This window comes from Hemiscyllium ocellatum, chromosome 2 (assembly GCF_020745735.1).
Source record: "Hemiscyllium ocellatum isolate sHemOce1 chromosome 2, sHemOce1.pat.X.cur, whole genome shotgun sequence".
Classification (NCBI taxonomy): domain Eukaryota; kingdom Metazoa; phylum Chordata; class Chondrichthyes; order Orectolobiformes; family Hemiscylliidae; genus Hemiscyllium; species Hemiscyllium ocellatum.
The window spans coordinates 39,367,767-39,385,037 of NC_083402.1; the positions used below are offsets into that span (position 1 = coordinate 39,367,767).

The 17,271-nt window shown below is 37.1% G+C and overlaps 1 protein-coding gene across 2 annotated transcripts in view; it reads right to left on the minus strand.

Moving 5' to 3' along the window:
* The window catches only part of hexb (hexosaminidase B (beta polypeptide)), a 42,518-nt gene that overhangs the window by 11,833 nt on the left and 13,414 nt on the right, over positions 1 to 17,271 (minus strand). For both annotated transcript variants that reach the window (XM_060836064.1, XM_060836074.1), the window contains exons 5-9: positions 16,845 to 16,946; positions 14,418 to 14,547; positions 11,166 to 11,346; positions 6,019 to 6,105; positions 2,954 to 3,026 (exon numbers count right to left, since the gene is read on the minus strand). In XM_060836064.1, coding sequence (XP_060692047.1) covers positions 2,954 to 3,026; positions 6,019 to 6,105; positions 11,166 to 11,346; positions 14,418 to 14,547; positions 16,845 to 16,946 — 573 coding nt within the window. The remainder of the gene's footprint in view (positions 1 to 2,953; positions 3,027 to 6,018; positions 6,106 to 11,165; positions 11,347 to 14,417; positions 14,548 to 16,844; positions 16,947 to 17,271) is intronic.

The window sequence follows — 17,271 nt, forward strand, 5'->3', positions numbered from 1 at the left end:
TATACTTAATTTTTTTGTTAGTCAATTTCAAGAAATCCAAAAAGTAGTACCTAGAAGTCTAATTTTGTAACAATTTTCCTATCAAACCTTGGAAGAATTCTTTATGCTTCAGGCGATCACCTATTATTCTAAACTTTAAAGAATATAGGCTAAGCTTCCTTATAGGTTCAGGGTGTGATAGGTTGTCCTCCCTCTACAGCAAGTATATCCTTCTTTATACAGTATAAGCAGACCCAAAATAACTTCACACACTATATCCTAGGTTCAGTTTCACTAAGGCTTTATACAATTGGCAGCAAGATTTCTTTATTCCTTAGTGCCAATCTTCTTGCAATAAAATACCACATGCTATTTGCCTTGTGAACTGCTCACTGTACCCACATCTTACAGCGAGCAATGGACAAGGACACCAGAGTTCATTGGTGAGTTTTGATGTGCCAATTGACATGTTGGACACACATTCCTGATCACTCTCCTCACCTCTCCAAATTTCCCTTGAAGTCTCTTTGCAGCCTATTCAATTCATTCTCACTCACCTATTTGTCTTGTCAGCAAAACTTCAAATATTCTGAATGGTCTCCACTTTCAAACATTGAACACCTGGGGCCCAAGCATTGTTTCTTTTAGTATCACGCTAGTTACTGCCAACCTGAGAATGATCCTCTTTATTCCTGGTTTTAATCAGTAATGGATCCTTAATCCAAACCAATGCATGTACAACCCCATCCCATTTTTACTGATCACATTTTGTTTATCAAATTCTCATACAGAACTTGACTGGGCGCTTTATGAAAATTCAAATACAACACATTCACTTTACTTGCTGAGAAATTCCTACTGATTTGGCAAACATGATTTCCATTTCATAAATCCATGCTGACTCAACCCAATCCTACCATACTTTTCTAAGTGCCCAGCTATAACATTGAAAATAGATTCAAGAATTTATCTTACTAATGCCAAGCTAACTGGTCTATGGTTGTCACTCTCCTTCCTTTATTGAATATTAAGGTTACATTTGTTAATTTCCAATCTGCAGGAGCCATTTCTAGCATCAATAGAATTTTGAAACATGATGATCACCATTATAGTCACTGTCTATATAGCTACATCTTTCAAAATTCTAGGAGACAAATCCAACAATCAACTTTCAGTTTCATTTCTTTTGTCCAGCACTACATTATCACTAATTTCTCAGTTAAAATTTAATAGACAGGTGCAGGAGTAGGCCGTTCTGCCCTTCAAGCCTGCACCACTATTCATTATGATCATGGCTGATCATCCTCAATCAGTATCCTGTTCCTGCCTTATCTCCATAACCTTTGATTCCACTATCCTCGAGAGCTCTATCCAACTCTTTCTCTCTCGCTCCTTTCTTAAAGTGGTACAACATTAGCCACTCTCCAATCCACAGGAACTGATCCTGAACCTATCAAACTCTGGAAAATAAATCACCAACGCATCCACTATTTCTAGAGCCACCTCCTTCAGTACCCTGGGATGTAGACCATCAGGCGCCGGGGACTTATCAGCCTTCAGACCAAACAGTCTCTCCAACACCAATTCCTGGCAAATATAAATTCCCTTCAGTTCCGGTCCTTCAGCCACTGTTACCTCTGGGAAATTGCTTGCGTCTTCTCCAGTGAACACAGATCTGAAGTACCAATTCAACTCTTCTGCCATTTCTTTGTTCCCCATAATATATTCCCCTGTTTCTGTCTTCAAGGGCCCAATTTTAGTCTTAACCATTTTTTTCCCTGTCACATACCTAAAAAAGCTTTTACTATCCTTCTTTATATTTTTGGCCAGTTTACCTTCGTACCTCATTTTTTTCTGCGTATTTCCTTCTTAGTAATCCTCTGTTGTTCTTTAAAAGCTTCCCAGTCCTCCGTTTTCCCACTTATTTTTGCTATGTTATACTTTTTCTCTTTTGACTTTATATGTTTCTTAAATCCATAAAAAAATTTAAAAGGTATGGTTAAATGTGGTGAAGTCTACGGATTTCATCTCTTAGCACTGATGAGGCCAAGACCTTTCCTGGTATGGGGTCAAAAGTGAAGGGGGCGACTGCGAACCATGGCAGTCATAAAGGTGAAGAGGTGATTTTGATCAAGGGAATGAGGGAGAAATACTCCCTTTCATTGGTGAGTTGGTCACTGGGGGGTCATGGACTAAATAGATTGGGATGGACAGAGGAGGGAAATCTATTTTTTGATGCAGTCAAAACAGATTCACCAACAGCTTTAAAAGTAAAAGGATTTTTTTTAAAAAACCAACACAGATTTGATATATGGAAGGACATTTTCTTATGCTGTATGACTATAACTTGGACTTTAACTGCACTTCCAAAAAAAAATTCAGCGATGGTTTGTTCTTTTTGGCTAACTGATGCAAATTAATGGGTAATTAATACACTATGTCCGGAATTTCACAATGTACACATCCTCATTATCTGCATATTATAGACCTCATGCATGGTAGGGACTTATATAAGGAACATGCTATCTCTAAGGCAAAAAGGTGGTTCAGAAAACCTTAAAACAATACATACAATATCTTAAGAACTCACACTGTATTTTAACTAAATATTTGTAATTCTAAATAAGTTGCTTAACTGTTTGAGAAATTAATACCATGAACCCTTAAGAAAGAAAGCAAAAAAGCTAAAATAAGGCCATGCAATACCAAGCAGAAGAGCAAAAGCTGAAAAGACAAAAAACACAGAACATGAAATAGTCACAGCGCCAAGCTCAATTATTTCAATTTCTGGAATTACTATGAAACAGGTTGTAAATTTAACATTCATACTACAGTTGCTCTTTTAAGTTCAATTATTCAGACATGTATAGCTTTGCCACTGAGCCAATGCTTTAACTACTGGAAACATCAGGAGTATTCTGCTTTGCTTCTGGTTTTCAAATAAATGCAGACTACACTGACTCCACACACTTACCTTCACTCCATTATCAAAGACTTCCTGCCAGACCATGTAGCCTTTCATATAGCTTGCTACAATATCCAGAACACTGCAAGTAAATGTACACAAATTCAGTATTTGATTTGCAAAAAGCTAAAATCAATAGGAGCTTATGTTTATTTACAACATTTATTTCAGGAAACATTTGCAAAGCTTTGCCTTTTGGATTACAGTCAATTCTTCTATAACGTTATGGTTTCGTTCTTGTGCAATCCCGTGTTATAGAAAAATTGTACTTTAGAGACAAAGCTGAAAATGTTGGCAATGCAATCAAGTTACAGCCAATACATGTTTTAAAAGTTCATGCTTTAGAAACAGCATCCTTAATTCGTCAATCATGTTACAGTGAATTTACATTGATGAAACATATGTTACAGTTGAATGACCTGTACAACTAGTCAGATTCCTGGTGACTTCTGGGAAATGAGTGTTAAAAACTTGGACTTCAAGTTGGTTTGTTTTAAATTATAGTAACACTAAAACTAAAACTGATGAAATGGTACTTGCATAATAAATTGTACAGCCATTTCAGGCAAAGCAAGCAGAACATCTAAACTCATCCAAAAATTGTTATCTCCTTTGCATAACTCATTTATCGGACAAAATTCTGCCGCAACATTGAAATGCACTGAATGGTGCAAAGCTACTGTATATTTGCAGTAGGTACAAATGAACCTTGCCAAAGAAGCTCAATTTAGAGTAAGAACACATTGTCATGTGGAAATATTAGTGACTCCAGTTAATATCTGACACTGAAAATTACCTATTACAAGTTTGGAGTCAAAGTACTCCAGATATTAGTTCATAAATTTCCAACAGTTTACATATAATTACAAATAACTTTGCATTTGTCCCTTTCACACCATCTTTCCCTGAAATTGATTTACCATTGAATGTACCCACTCAATTCTATACTTGCTTCTCAATCCGTTAATATGACCAGCTAAGAACATACACCACCATGTGCCCATTTCACTTGGGACACTGGTGTTTGTTTCAGTCAAGCTTCATTAGGATACTTGCATCTTAGCTATTTTCCATGCATAGGAAAATGGAAAATCCCAAGCATGCAAAGTCAGGCAGATTGAATGAACAGAAGATAGGGTTAGATGCCCTTCTACAGCAAATTATGTATCAATAAGAGAATATTGAGCTAAATTTCCTACAACATAAAACCAAAGATCCACCAAAAATGCTTAAAGCTTCTACAGTTTTAAATCATAAAAGTAAACATGAAAGCCCCCTTCATAATAATGTGAACAAGTGTTCTCATAGCAAGTTTAAGAAAATTTCAGGGTGGTAAGCCAAGCAAATAGGATTGGACACTTATTATTGATGTCAGTAACAAATTGGGATCAATTCCTTTTCAAGTTACTGAATGCAGTAATACTTTAGATTCCAGATCTTCAGAACTATATTTCTTTTATATGTAATATCGGAACGTACATAAACTGAAGTCAGTGGGCAGAATTACATCTGATGCAATTGAATATATTTGCATACAAAGGATGGTAGATGGGAATATAATCTAAAATCCAAAAAAGGAAATAGTGAATAATGTTTAAAGGATCCACTGGCAATAGTATTTTAAAAGTGATTTGCCATTTCAAATCACACACACAAAAAAAATTGAGTTTCCAGACTTCCATCAAGGCATATAGAACAGAAGGCTGGAGCACTACTGCAAAACTGAGTGTTGGTGAAGTTACATTTGGAAGTTTTAGTATTTCATGACAAGAATGATTCACTGATCGTAACTGCCTAGAATTGATGACCTACGTCCTAGCTAGTCACAGCATTGTAATACATGGTAAACTACCAAGATACACATGACACCAGTGCTTTCCTTTCAAATGTTGTTGCCACCCAGTTAGCCACTTAATTTCAAAATCTCCATCTCAGTATAGCATTGCCTGTCCTCAACAACGAAAAACCCTCAAATTCCTTTCATGATGATCTTCATATTTATACCATCATAACCAATGTTGAAAGCTAATATCTTACTAAATTTCTTCTAACTATCACATGTTGCTTCCATGCTCATCCACCTTGATATATATCCTAAAAGTAAATCCTAAATCAAAAACTGTTTGAAAAGCTTTCGAGTTAGCTAATGTTATTTCCACCAATATCCAATGATCCAATTTAAAATCTTTCAAGTAATGAAGGAGGGAAGGGAGCTGAAAGGACAGATAAGGTCAACTATTTCTGCAGGAGAAAAATCAAGAACAATCCTACAATTCAAACAAAGCAGAAAAAAAATTTCAAAGAATGCAAGACGTAGAATGAATTTAAGGATTTGTGTGGGAAAGTAATACTTGGGAAATATCAAAAAATGACACCGAGATCAAAAGAGAATTTGCCTTCTTTAAAAGAAAATCATCTTGGTCAAAAAGACTTGGCCTGGATAGGCTCTTCCTACAAACTGAGGTAAGTGACAAATAGCTAGAAGAACTACAAAGTAATAGTTGATCACAATTCAGTTAGCAAGATTAAATCAAAAAAGTAGATATTTGCATTGTCTGCAGCAAGAGCTTGTTAAAATGTAATACAGTGCATACACATTCTGATGTATACTAAATAAGATTTATTTTTTGCATGTTTTCAGAATTATCAAGAGCAATTTGTAGCATTTTACACAATGCTGGAATGTAAACCTAGAGAGGTGGACCTCCACAGAACTAGGATGTTCTGAAGGAGGACGAAGTGCTCAGTTCAAGAACACAAAAGCAAAGAGATTCTCAGAACTGTGCAGAAGGAATGATCAGTGAATATTGAAGAGCAAGACAAAAACAAAAACAAACCTGGACTGTCCACATTCTAATGCAACGAGGTTTCTAAAAATGTGTTTAAAAAGATGAGAGGGATGCAAACCAAAAAAAAGGAATGGATGGTAGACAACTCCAAACTGAAAAAAAAGCAAAGCTCCTAATGAACATCCAACAAGGAAAGCACAAGACAGCAACAGTGGCAAAAACAAGTACCACAAATATACCGCCTGCAATATCAAAATTACATAATCGAAGGCAAAGAATCCTTACTTTTGGATATAGAAAGATTCCAGTTTTCTGTAATCATTTCCAAAGCCTTGCTTTTGCATGAACTCTGTAATAGCAGGATTGGATTTCCTGTAGAAAAAAAATAAAATCAGGGGTAAAAACCAGCACACCCTTGCTCCAGTCAACATAGGCATTTAATATGCTTGATATGAATCAACTATACTCTGATATTGTAATATTGGTATATAGCAAACTTTGTTTTAACCAGCATCTGATCAACCAGCACTCTTGATAATCTGGCAAAAATTAAATACCTGAAATATCACAATGTCCAAGTATTATACTTTTACTGCATAACAGTGATGTGTACATCTCAGCATTAAGTTTCTATCACTTACTGGGTATTTTTAACAATTTTAGAAGGTTTGTTGACATTTTTACATAGATTTTGAGACAGATGTTGACGTCATAAAGCTTTGCTTGGTGAGGATTTACTGCAGTTATGCGTACCTTTTATTATCTGGAATATTTGATCAACTAGCATGCTCCTGGTCCCAAAAGGTGTTTGTTAATAAAATGTTTGCTGTACTTACTTAAAGAACTGAGAACAAAGGAGCAGGGATAGGCCATTTGATCCCTTGAGGCTGATCTGCTATTTAACAATGATCATAGCTGATCAAACAACTGAATACCCTAAACCCACCTTTTGTGGCTGAATGGATCAAGGGATATCTAGCTCCTTCTTTCAAGGAGTGTTTTGACCTCAAATTATTTTCTGTTGTAGTGAATTCCACATGCTTACCACTCTGGGTGAAGAAATTTCTCTTTGTCTCAGTCCTAAAAGTTTTGCCCCTTATCCTTAAACTGCGAGTCCTGGTTCTGGACATCTCCCATCATCAGGAAAATCATTCCTATATCTAACCGGTCTAATACTGTTAAAATTTTATAAGTTTGAGGTCTGCCCTCAATCCTCTAAACTCAACTCAATACAATTTCAATCCACACAATCTCTCATGTCAGTCCTGCCATCCCACAGATCAATTTCTGAAAGCTTTGCTAAACTCTCTCTTTACCAAGAGCACCCTTTCTTAGATAAGGGGACCAAAACTGCACACAATATTCCAGGTGTGGCCTTGCCAATGCCCTGTATACACTATGAAACAAATGTAGAGTTTTGCACAAATCTACTTGATTATGTTCAGCATAGCATGCATACAAGGAGCAATGATATACAGACAGGTACTTATGCAATAGTGTCAAATTTATCCAAACCCCTTTTCTGAAAGCAAAAGAAATCAGCAAAGTGCAATATGATTTCATTCTGCAATGTTCAGAGGCAGTAAACAGAAACATAGAAAATAGGTGCAGGAGTAGGCCATTCAGCCCTTCAAGTTCACATTATCATTCAAAATGATCATAGCTGATCATGCATTTTCAGTATCCCATTCCAGCTTTCTCTCCATACTTCTTGATCTCTTTAGCCGCATGGGCCACGTCAAACTTCTTTCTTGAATATAATCAAAAGAACTGGCTCTAATAGCTTTGTGATACAGCATTCCACTGGTTCACAACTCAGTGAAGAAATCCTTCCTCATCTCAGTCCTGATTAGCTTACCCCTTACTCTTAGGTAGTGACCCCTAGTTCTGGGCTTCTCCAACAATCGGAAATATTCTTCCTGCATCTAGCCAGTCCAGTTTTGTCAGGATTTAAGTGCTTCAATGAGATTACCCCTCACCTCATTCTACTAAGTTCCAGGGAGAGTACAAGCCCAGTTGATCCAGTCTATCATAAAGTCAATCCTACCATCCCAGGAATCAGTGTGGTGAACCTCTGCTGGATTCTCTCAATAGCAAGAATGTCCTTCCTCAGACTATGAGACCTAAACTGCACGCAATACTCAAAATATGGCCTCACCAGTGCCCTGTATAACAGTAAGACATCCCTACGTATACTCAAATCCTCTTGTTATGAAGGCCAGCATGCCATTAGTTTTCCTTATTATCTGCTGCACCTCCATGCCAACCTTCAGCAACTGTTCCACCATGACATCAGGTCTTGTTGCACCTCACCTTTTCCTAAACTGCCACCATTCAGATAATAATCTGCCTTCCTGTTTTCTTCTCCAATTCATCCACATTATATTGCATTTGCTGAGGATTTGCCCACTCAGCCAGCCTACATCTTCTAAACGTCCTCCTTTAACACACTACCACACAGCTTAAAGTCATCTGCAAGTTTGGAGATATTGCGTTGTATTCCTTTGCCCAAATTGTTAGTGTATATTGTGAACAGCTGGGATCCCTATGATACCCCACTCACCATTGCCTGCCACTCTGAAAAGGACCCATTTGTTCCAACTCTCTACTTCCTGTTTGCCAACCAGTTTCTAATCATACAGAATAAATTATCTCTGACACCTATGCTTTAATTTTTCTTATTAATCTCACATGAATCCTTGTCAAAAGCCTTTTTGAAAGTCCATATGCACAAGATCTACTGACCCTCTGTCCCCTAGCGCTTCTGAAAGATTTGTCTTCTGTAGTGAAGACAGATCCAATGTCTTTGTTCAATTGGTTTGCCATCTCTGTTGTCCATCATGAATTCATCGGATTCTAACTGCAAGAGACCTACGTTTATCTTCACCAGTCTTTTTCTCTTCACGAAGCCATAGAAGCTTTTGCAATCAGTGTTTAGGTTTTCCACAAGCATACTTTCATATTCTATTTTCTCCTTCTGAATTAAACCTTTTTGTGCTCCTCTGCTGAATTTTAAGTTTCTCCCAGTTGTCAGGTATGCAGCTTTTCTGGCCAATTTACATTCCTCTTTTTGCCTTTAACACTATTCCTGGTTTCCCCCGTCAGCCATCTTCCCCGTTTTGCTCTTAAGCCAGACAGGGGTGTACAATTGTTGAAGTTCATCCATGTGTTCTGCCATTGCCTATCCACCTTAAGAACCTTTGGCCAGCTTATCCTAGCCAATGCATGCCTCATACCATCAACTTTAGTTTTAAGTTCAGGACCCTAGAATCAGATTTAACTGTCACTCTCTCTCACCATATTACAGTCACCCTTCCCTAAAAAAAATCTTGAACACAAGGTTGCTAATTAATTCTCTCTCATTACACAATACCAATCTAGGATGACTTGCTCTGTAGTTGGCTCTTTGACGTATTGGTCGAGGAAACCATCTGTCATACATTCCTGGAAATCCTCCTCCATTGCACTGCTACCAGTTTGGTTAGTCCAATCAATGTATAGATTGAAGTCATTCATAATAACTGCTGTACCTTTCTGCATGCATCTCTCACTTCCTGTTTGATGCTATCCCCATCACAATTACAGTTTGGTGATGTGTGCGCAATTTTGGTGTTTTGCAGTCTACCCATACAGATTCCACATTGTCCAGGCTAGTGTCCTCCCTTACTACAGCGTTAATCTCCTTCTTAAACAACAACACTACCCCAACTCCCTTTACATCCATCTTTCCTGAAAACTGAATAACCCTGGATATTGAGTTCTCATCCTTGGTCAATCTGGAGCCAGATCTCCATAATCCCAATTTACATCATATCCATTAATAATTGTCTGCACAATTATTCATCCACTTTATTACAAATGCTACCCATTGAGACAAAGTCTTCATACTTTTTGACATTTATTGCCATTTAGAAAAATAATATAACGTGGCCCTTTTTGATTTTTGTCTTTGGTGACTCTGCCTTCCACTTTTCTCCCCCATCCTGTCTTTTGTTTTGGTCCCCACTTTTACTTCCCTCCGTTCCTGCGTTGGTTCCCACCAACCTGCCATTTTAGTTTGAAACCTCCCCAAAAGCACCAGCAAACACTCCCCAGGACATTGGTTCCAGTCCTGTCCAGATGCAACTGTCTGGTTGGCACTGGTCCCACCTCCCCAAGAACTGGTTCCAATGCCAAGGAATTTGAATCCCTATCTCTTGCACCATCCCTCAAGTCAGTTTTGGGTTTTCATTAAGTTTTCAAAAAAAACTCAGGTGGCTGATACCATTTACTGTTCAACCCTAGTTCATGCCTGCCCCTAGATGGAGGGGACTCAACCATTTAGTTCCAGCTTTTTAATTTTGTACCTGCTAGTTGACCACACCACCTAATCAGTGTTTAATACTGGGCTGAAAAATCATCCTCTTTAGAGGGATTATAATATGCCATATTTGTATATAATGTCCTTACTGTGGGGAACAGGCTTACATAGATCATTGAAAAAGGCCTGTCACCCCACATTTGTGCCAACCACGATGCCATTCTAAACTAATCAAATCTGCCTGTACATGATCCATAATCTGTTTAAATGCTTCTTAAACATTGTTAGTGCATCCATCTCTACCATCTCCCATGACAGGAAGTTCTAGGCACCTATCACTCTGTATAAAAACAACTTTCCTCACACATCTCTTAAACATTTCCCCCCTCTTACCTTAAAGATATGCTCCCTCGCATAGGATATTTCCAACTAGGGAAAAGACTCCAACTACCCACCCTATCCATGGCTCTCAATTTTAGATACTTCTATCAGCTGGTCTATCAACCTCTCATACTCTCAGAAAAATCCAAGATTGTCCAACACTCCAATCCAGGCAACATCCTGGTAAACCTCTTTTGCACCCTCTACAAAGCTTTCACATTTTTCTGATAGTGTAATGATCAGATTTACACAAAATCCAAAATGTGCCTAATCAAATTCTTACACAGCTGCAGAAGTGAGTTATAGCAAGATTTTACCTATGTGATTAGCAGACAGGTACAGCTGCAACAAAATTTGTTGGTTTCTTCAATACCTTGAAATTTGGCAGAAACACCCTTTGCGGTATTGCCACTAAGCTATTCAAGCAGATAAATTCTAGATTCAAAAATGTATTCCATGCCATCACTTTACTCAGAACTTCCTCCAAGTCAACATAGAGATATTCATTCTATAGTTGTGGAAGAGGCTGTAGTTGATTGCATGGTGACTTGATTTTGTTTTAACTGTGAACTTGGCACAAATATCTGGACCGGAGCACTATTGCAAAGAAAACTGCTGTGCACTTTTGCATTTTTCATTAACAGATTCAGCCTTCTTAATTACTAAACGAGATTTAATAATTGAGATAATGATTACAAAAAAAAAGGCATACATTTCAGGGAAACAATAGGAGAGAGAGAAGTTGACATACCAACATGCAAAACTGACTTCATCACCTCCCAAATGAACATAAGCATCTGGAAACACCAAGCTGATCTCTTTAAAGAGCTGATTCAAAAATTCATAGGTTGTATTTAAAGAAGGATTTATCGGTCCAAATGTTCCAGAAAACTTCTCACCATTATAACATGGAGTAAGGAGGTTTTTTATGCCTAGACAATAAGGAAGAGGAAGTTTATATTACTGCAAAGTCAGCACAACTGTTCATTTCAAAATTATGCAACTATATTCTTCTCAACTGAAAAAAAACTACCCTATTTTAAAACTACTTCTATAAAAGACAGCAGATATTTTTTGTTCCATTTTCCAACATGGCCTTTAAATTGAGGGAACAGAGGACAAATTACTGACATGGCTGGGAAATTGGTTGAGTGGCAGATGACAAAGTACGAATAATAAATAGGTAGCCAAACTGGCATGATATGTCCGTGAGTGCCGTACAAGCACCCATGTTCGTTCTTCAATTATTCGCATTATTAATTATTTGGAGAATGGCATAGAATTATCGTTTAAGCCCAATGTGCTGTTGACACAAAGTCAGGCAGAGCGCGAGCGAGAGAGTGCGTGCGAAGATAATAGTACAAAATTAGAAAGGAACATTGATAAACCAAGTAAATGGGCAAAACATCAGCAAATGGAGTTCATTACAAGTGAGTGGTTATCCATTTTGGAGCAAAGTTTCCCAATCTACCCTTTTTATGATGGTATTAAATTACATATGTTAGACGTCCAAAGACACTTGGGAGTTCAGATGTATAGATCTTAAAATGCCATAAACAGATGCAGAAAATAATCAAGAAAGTTACTGGAATGATGGCCTTTATAACTAGAGGATGTTATGAAAAGGATGCAGAAGTTACGCTGCAATTTTATAAAACACTGGTTGGGCCCCATTTGGAGTACTGAGAGCAGATCTGGGTACCTCACTTTACAAAGGAGCCTTGGAGGGAGAAAAATGTAGGTTTACAAATACGATGACCTTCACCCCCGAAGTCCAAGTAAATTAGGAGGAAAGATTATATAGTGTGGTCTTCTTTAAAATTTAGAAGGTTAAGGATTGATCTGATCAAACTCTTCAAAATTATAACAGAAAAAGACAGGGTAGACAAAGATAAACTACTGCCTCCAACTGGAGGCTTTAGAACTAAGGGGTATATTCTAAAATGTAGGGCTAGACCATTCAGGAGGTAAGTTAGGAAGCACTTCTACACATAAAGGGCACCCGGTGTTAGATCAGTTGTTAGTTTTAAAATCTTCAATAGATACATTTTTAAGCAAAAAAAAGGGTTAAACGATATGAGCCATAGGTAGATACAGAACAACCTTGGCTATCCAAACATCAATTATCCGAATTTTGGATTATTCAAACAAGATCAAGGTCCTGTAAAAAGGTTACATCAAAAGAAGTGTTACTGACACTGGTGCAATGATTGCAATCAGGCAGAATTATCAAGAATATCCGTATTTACTAAGTCGTAACTTATTTTAAGGTAGTATTAAAAATTACTTTTGTTAGATATAATTATTTTGACTCTTCTACCTGCTGAGAGGCATAATATTGCATCTAAAGATATATTCATCCAAGATTGATAAAACTGACACCAATAGCATACATTTAATAGATGCCTCATTTGAAGTGTACACGAAGCAGTGGAGCAAAGAAACACAAACCCCTCAAGCAACAGCAACTAGATACTTTCTTCAAAAAAAAACAACCTCCACCTCAATTAATTTTATTTACACAAAAAGTGATTTCATTTGTAAAATATCATGAATTTTTAAGCAATATCCAGTGTTTGTACACATTTCAAATAATTGAATGAAATAAAAACTCTGTAAACATGCATTTTTACATAATTATGTTCAGTATGGCTTCCTATATTTATGATCAGATCAGTTATCCAAACAAAATACTCCCCGCCTGTCTCATTCAGATATTCAAGGCTGTTCAGTATATAGATTTAGATGACAGATCAGACTTGGTCTTATTAAATGGCAAAACAGGCTCAAGTGGCTGAATTACCTACTCCTGATTCTTTTAACATTGCTCTAAGAGTACCAAACAAAGATTCCTGACGAAGGGCTTATGCCCGAAACGTCGATTCTCCTGCTCCTTGGATGCTGCCTGACCTGCTGCACTTTTCCAGCAACACATTTTTCAGCTCGGATCTTCAGCATCTGCAGTCCTCACTTTCTCCTAAAAGATTTAAGTTAGGCCAGCATGGCTACTTGTAAAGGATGGCACTGCCACTTTGCCTCAAATGTTATAACTACAAAAATAGCCCCTTTCCTGTAACGTTGTTCAGACAAGTATAAAGCGAAAGTTCATTACGGCACATGGGATTAAACATCTCTGTTGGGGGTCGGGGGTGTGTGTGTGTGTGTGTGTGTGTGTGTGTGTGTGTGTGAGTGAAGTGAAAAGGGCAATATTTTACTGTGTCGCTTCACAATCCATTATGTAGGCTTTAACCTACAGTTTTTACATGGTAGTGAGCTTCCAACTTCAAATTTTCCATTTTTGTGAAAGTTAATATGCTGATAAACATTTAAAAAAGAAATACCGAGGACACCTTTGTATAGTAACTTTTTTTCCAAAACTGAGACCAAAATTTGGAAATTGAAGTGTTCTAATCTGAAACCTTATGTGCACCTTTTCTTCTTTGCCCATTATCACTCCCAAGAGAGCAATAAATTACCATATACTTTGTATTCTAATAATAATTCTTGGACAACTAAGTCTCTTCACCCTCTCTGTACCTGACTTTAGAACTGGAATGCAATGCAAGAATAGTTCTCAAAAAAAAAACCTCTGACCCCGAGCACTGAAGGACATAGGTTGCTAAGCTCAGCTGCATCCCTTCCCCTGACCAGGGGTGGTTGACCTTTGGATAGATTTTATTTAACACAAATATACCTGTCTAAAATTAATTTTCTTTTCACTACAAAATATTCTGATAAACCAATTCCCAGTTTTGTTTCAGATGAAAGAAAGTTCAAGTTTCTGCAAATAAAGTTAAGAAAATCTCCAGATTCTGAAAACGGATTACAAATGCATCTCAGTACAAACAGGCCGCGTTGCCTAAAGTTCTAAAATCAGGATGGACTACAACTGACTAATACGTTTACTAACATCCTGAACTGCATTGTTTAGAAAAAGGCCTTTGTCTACTAATAAAATTACAAAAAGAGGCAAAATTGTTTAGTTAGGTGATAATTCACTCACCTCTCCAAGACTGTGTGTGCCCAGGGGTGTCAAACTCTGGGATGACCCGAATCCCTCTCTCACGAGCATACTCAATAACCATTTTCACATCTGCCAATGTATAAATGTGTGTGACTGGATGGTACGCACCCTACAAAATATAAAGGGAGAGGGCCAAGAACAGTGGGTCAGTACTAAACATGAGGAAAAAAAAAAAATCGCAGCTGAACAAGAATACCAACTAAAAAAAAAAAAAGAGTTTTGATATATTTCATTCAGACTTTTAAAGAAAGGTAAAAGAGAGAAAAAAAATTGATTGATTGGGACTATATTCATTGAAATTTAACAGAATGGGTTGGGGGGGAAATCTTGTAGAAACATAAAATTATATTTCCACTGGCAGATGAAACTAGAATTAGGGGGCATAGCCTCAAAATGAGAGGTGTCAGATCTAGGATTAAAGTCAAGGATGAGCTTTACCCAAAGGATTGTAAATCTGTGGAATTCCCTATCCAGTGAAGCAGTTGAGGCTGCCTCATCGAATGTTTAAGGCAAAGATAGACTTTTGAACAGTAAAGGAATTAAGGGTTATGGTAAATAGGTGGGTATGTGGATCTAAATCCACAAAAAGATCATTCATGATCTTATTGAATGGCAGAGCAGGCTTGAGGGGCCAGATGGCCTACTTTCTTATGTACTTAAACATCCCCTTCAAAACACTGTGCTTCGCAAAGCAAATATTCTAATGAATAGTATTTATAAAACCAACATGTCTAGTGGATATGGAGTCAGATTCTACTTCATAGAGAAAGGGAAAGATGATGGACTACAGAGCAAGTACAAAGATCTTTTTCCTTAAATGGAGGTTAATGGCAATTATTCATTGCAAATAAGAAACTGAATTTAGACATTTCAATAAAAACACCACCAAAAGAATGAGGCAAAACAAAAATTAAAGACGCTAAAGAACAGCCAAGGGAACCAATGCAAATCTAGAGACTTCAAATTTGCTTCAGGATAGGACTGGAATATATAGGAAGCTAGAAAGAAGGGCAAGACTATGAAGCAGCTTGCAACATGGAGGATGAGAATTTTGTGTGTGCTTGACCTGCATTGTACCCTGTATCCAATGGGCAGAGGGTGATGTTTTCCCACATTCAAATAAATTCAAGAGAGATACTTTATCGCATGCATAACTGGTTTAACCATTCTTGCCAAATTTGGATAGACTGTATTACCCCATGAGCCTTTGCTATCCAGGATGATTCAGTTGTGGAAAAGCAAGCTGGTTTGACAGAAATAATTTCTAGCTTCTTGCAACCACTATTGACACACAGTCTATAAACTGCCCTCTAACTACAAAAAAAAGTCCAAAGAGCAGATGAATTTTGACACCAAGAAAACTTGCTCTACTGTTTGCTGATGATTACTTGATAAATTAGAACATCCATCCTTCACTTTACCAAACCAGAACCCATGCCTTCCTTCAGATTCACACATCACCCCATACACAAGCTCACAACAACAGGTTCTATTCCTACTAACCAAAGAAAGTCACTATTCAGTCTGTCAAATTGCAGAACAGCTGTCCAGCAATGGGTTAGATGAAAATACATAAAGTTAAAGTCCACAGGCAGAAGTGGTGTAAGGTATCACTTTCGTCACTAAACTAGAAAAGGCTGGTCCCCAGAACTGAATGCAATAATTATACTTCATCCATCTCAAGCTATGGTGGTGGCTTAAATGAAGCAGCAGAACAACTGTCTATTCCTTATTCAACTGATTACAATTCAAGAGAGCTGTTACATACACTTAAAAGGTTATTGGGCTTTAGTGCTTATCACCCAGTGTAGTGCTCCATGGCAAGTCAGATGAGGTGGATTTGAATACTTCTACAGAGGTGGCTTTCCAACACAATTTATCAAAATTGATATAAATTAAAACTATACAGAATAAAGTAATTACAAGGCAAAAAAAGGTGCAGATTAATGTTTGAAACAGATCAGACTAGTCATGGAACCACTTAAATCATTGTAAAGAAAAACAACAACAACAACAACTCTTATTTCACTTTACTTTGCTCTGGTAACTACAGACTTCTACCACATAGCAGAATCAGTTATAAATCTTTTCTCCAATAGGAAATAGCAAGGTAACTTTATGGGTTCGTCTGATATTGAAAATTAAAGTCTATAGGAGTAGAACTTCTATACTGTTGCATCAATTGTGGAATCATAAGTATATACAATTTGAACAGAACCAAAGTTTAGTTTGCTTGATGACCACGTTGAGCACCAAGCTGGTCAGTATAAAAACGTTGTCAGTTATGTAGGAAATGTAATTTTTTTAGCACATCATATACATTGAACTGTATAAGTTACTTTGCAATCAGAAAGCGGTATGTAAAGTAGTAGTTTAAAAAAAAATTGTAAAAATGCCTTTACTAACCTGTGTACTCAGCTCAGGGAAGCTGATACTTTGATAAGGGAATGATGGGTCATCCACAATATGCCAATGGAAAACATTAAACTTATTGAATGACATAGCCTCCTGAAATAAGCCAAAAGCACGAGAACTATGAGGTAGAGCTTCTAAAACCTACAACAGTTAACTTTGGCCACTTTATTGCTTATTCTAATCAAATAGATATTAACATTAGCACAGAAAGCTATAAAGAGGAGGTAATATTTAATAAAAGATATGGCTGAGACAGAAATGGCCAACATCAGACTAGTCATGGAACCACTTAAATCATTGTAAAGAAAAACAACAACAAATCTTATTTCACAATTGAGCATAAAATTAAAGCTAGAATTTTAATAGCTGGCTTGTTTTCTTTTAAAGGCTATTCCCCAAATTATAGCATTGATGCCGA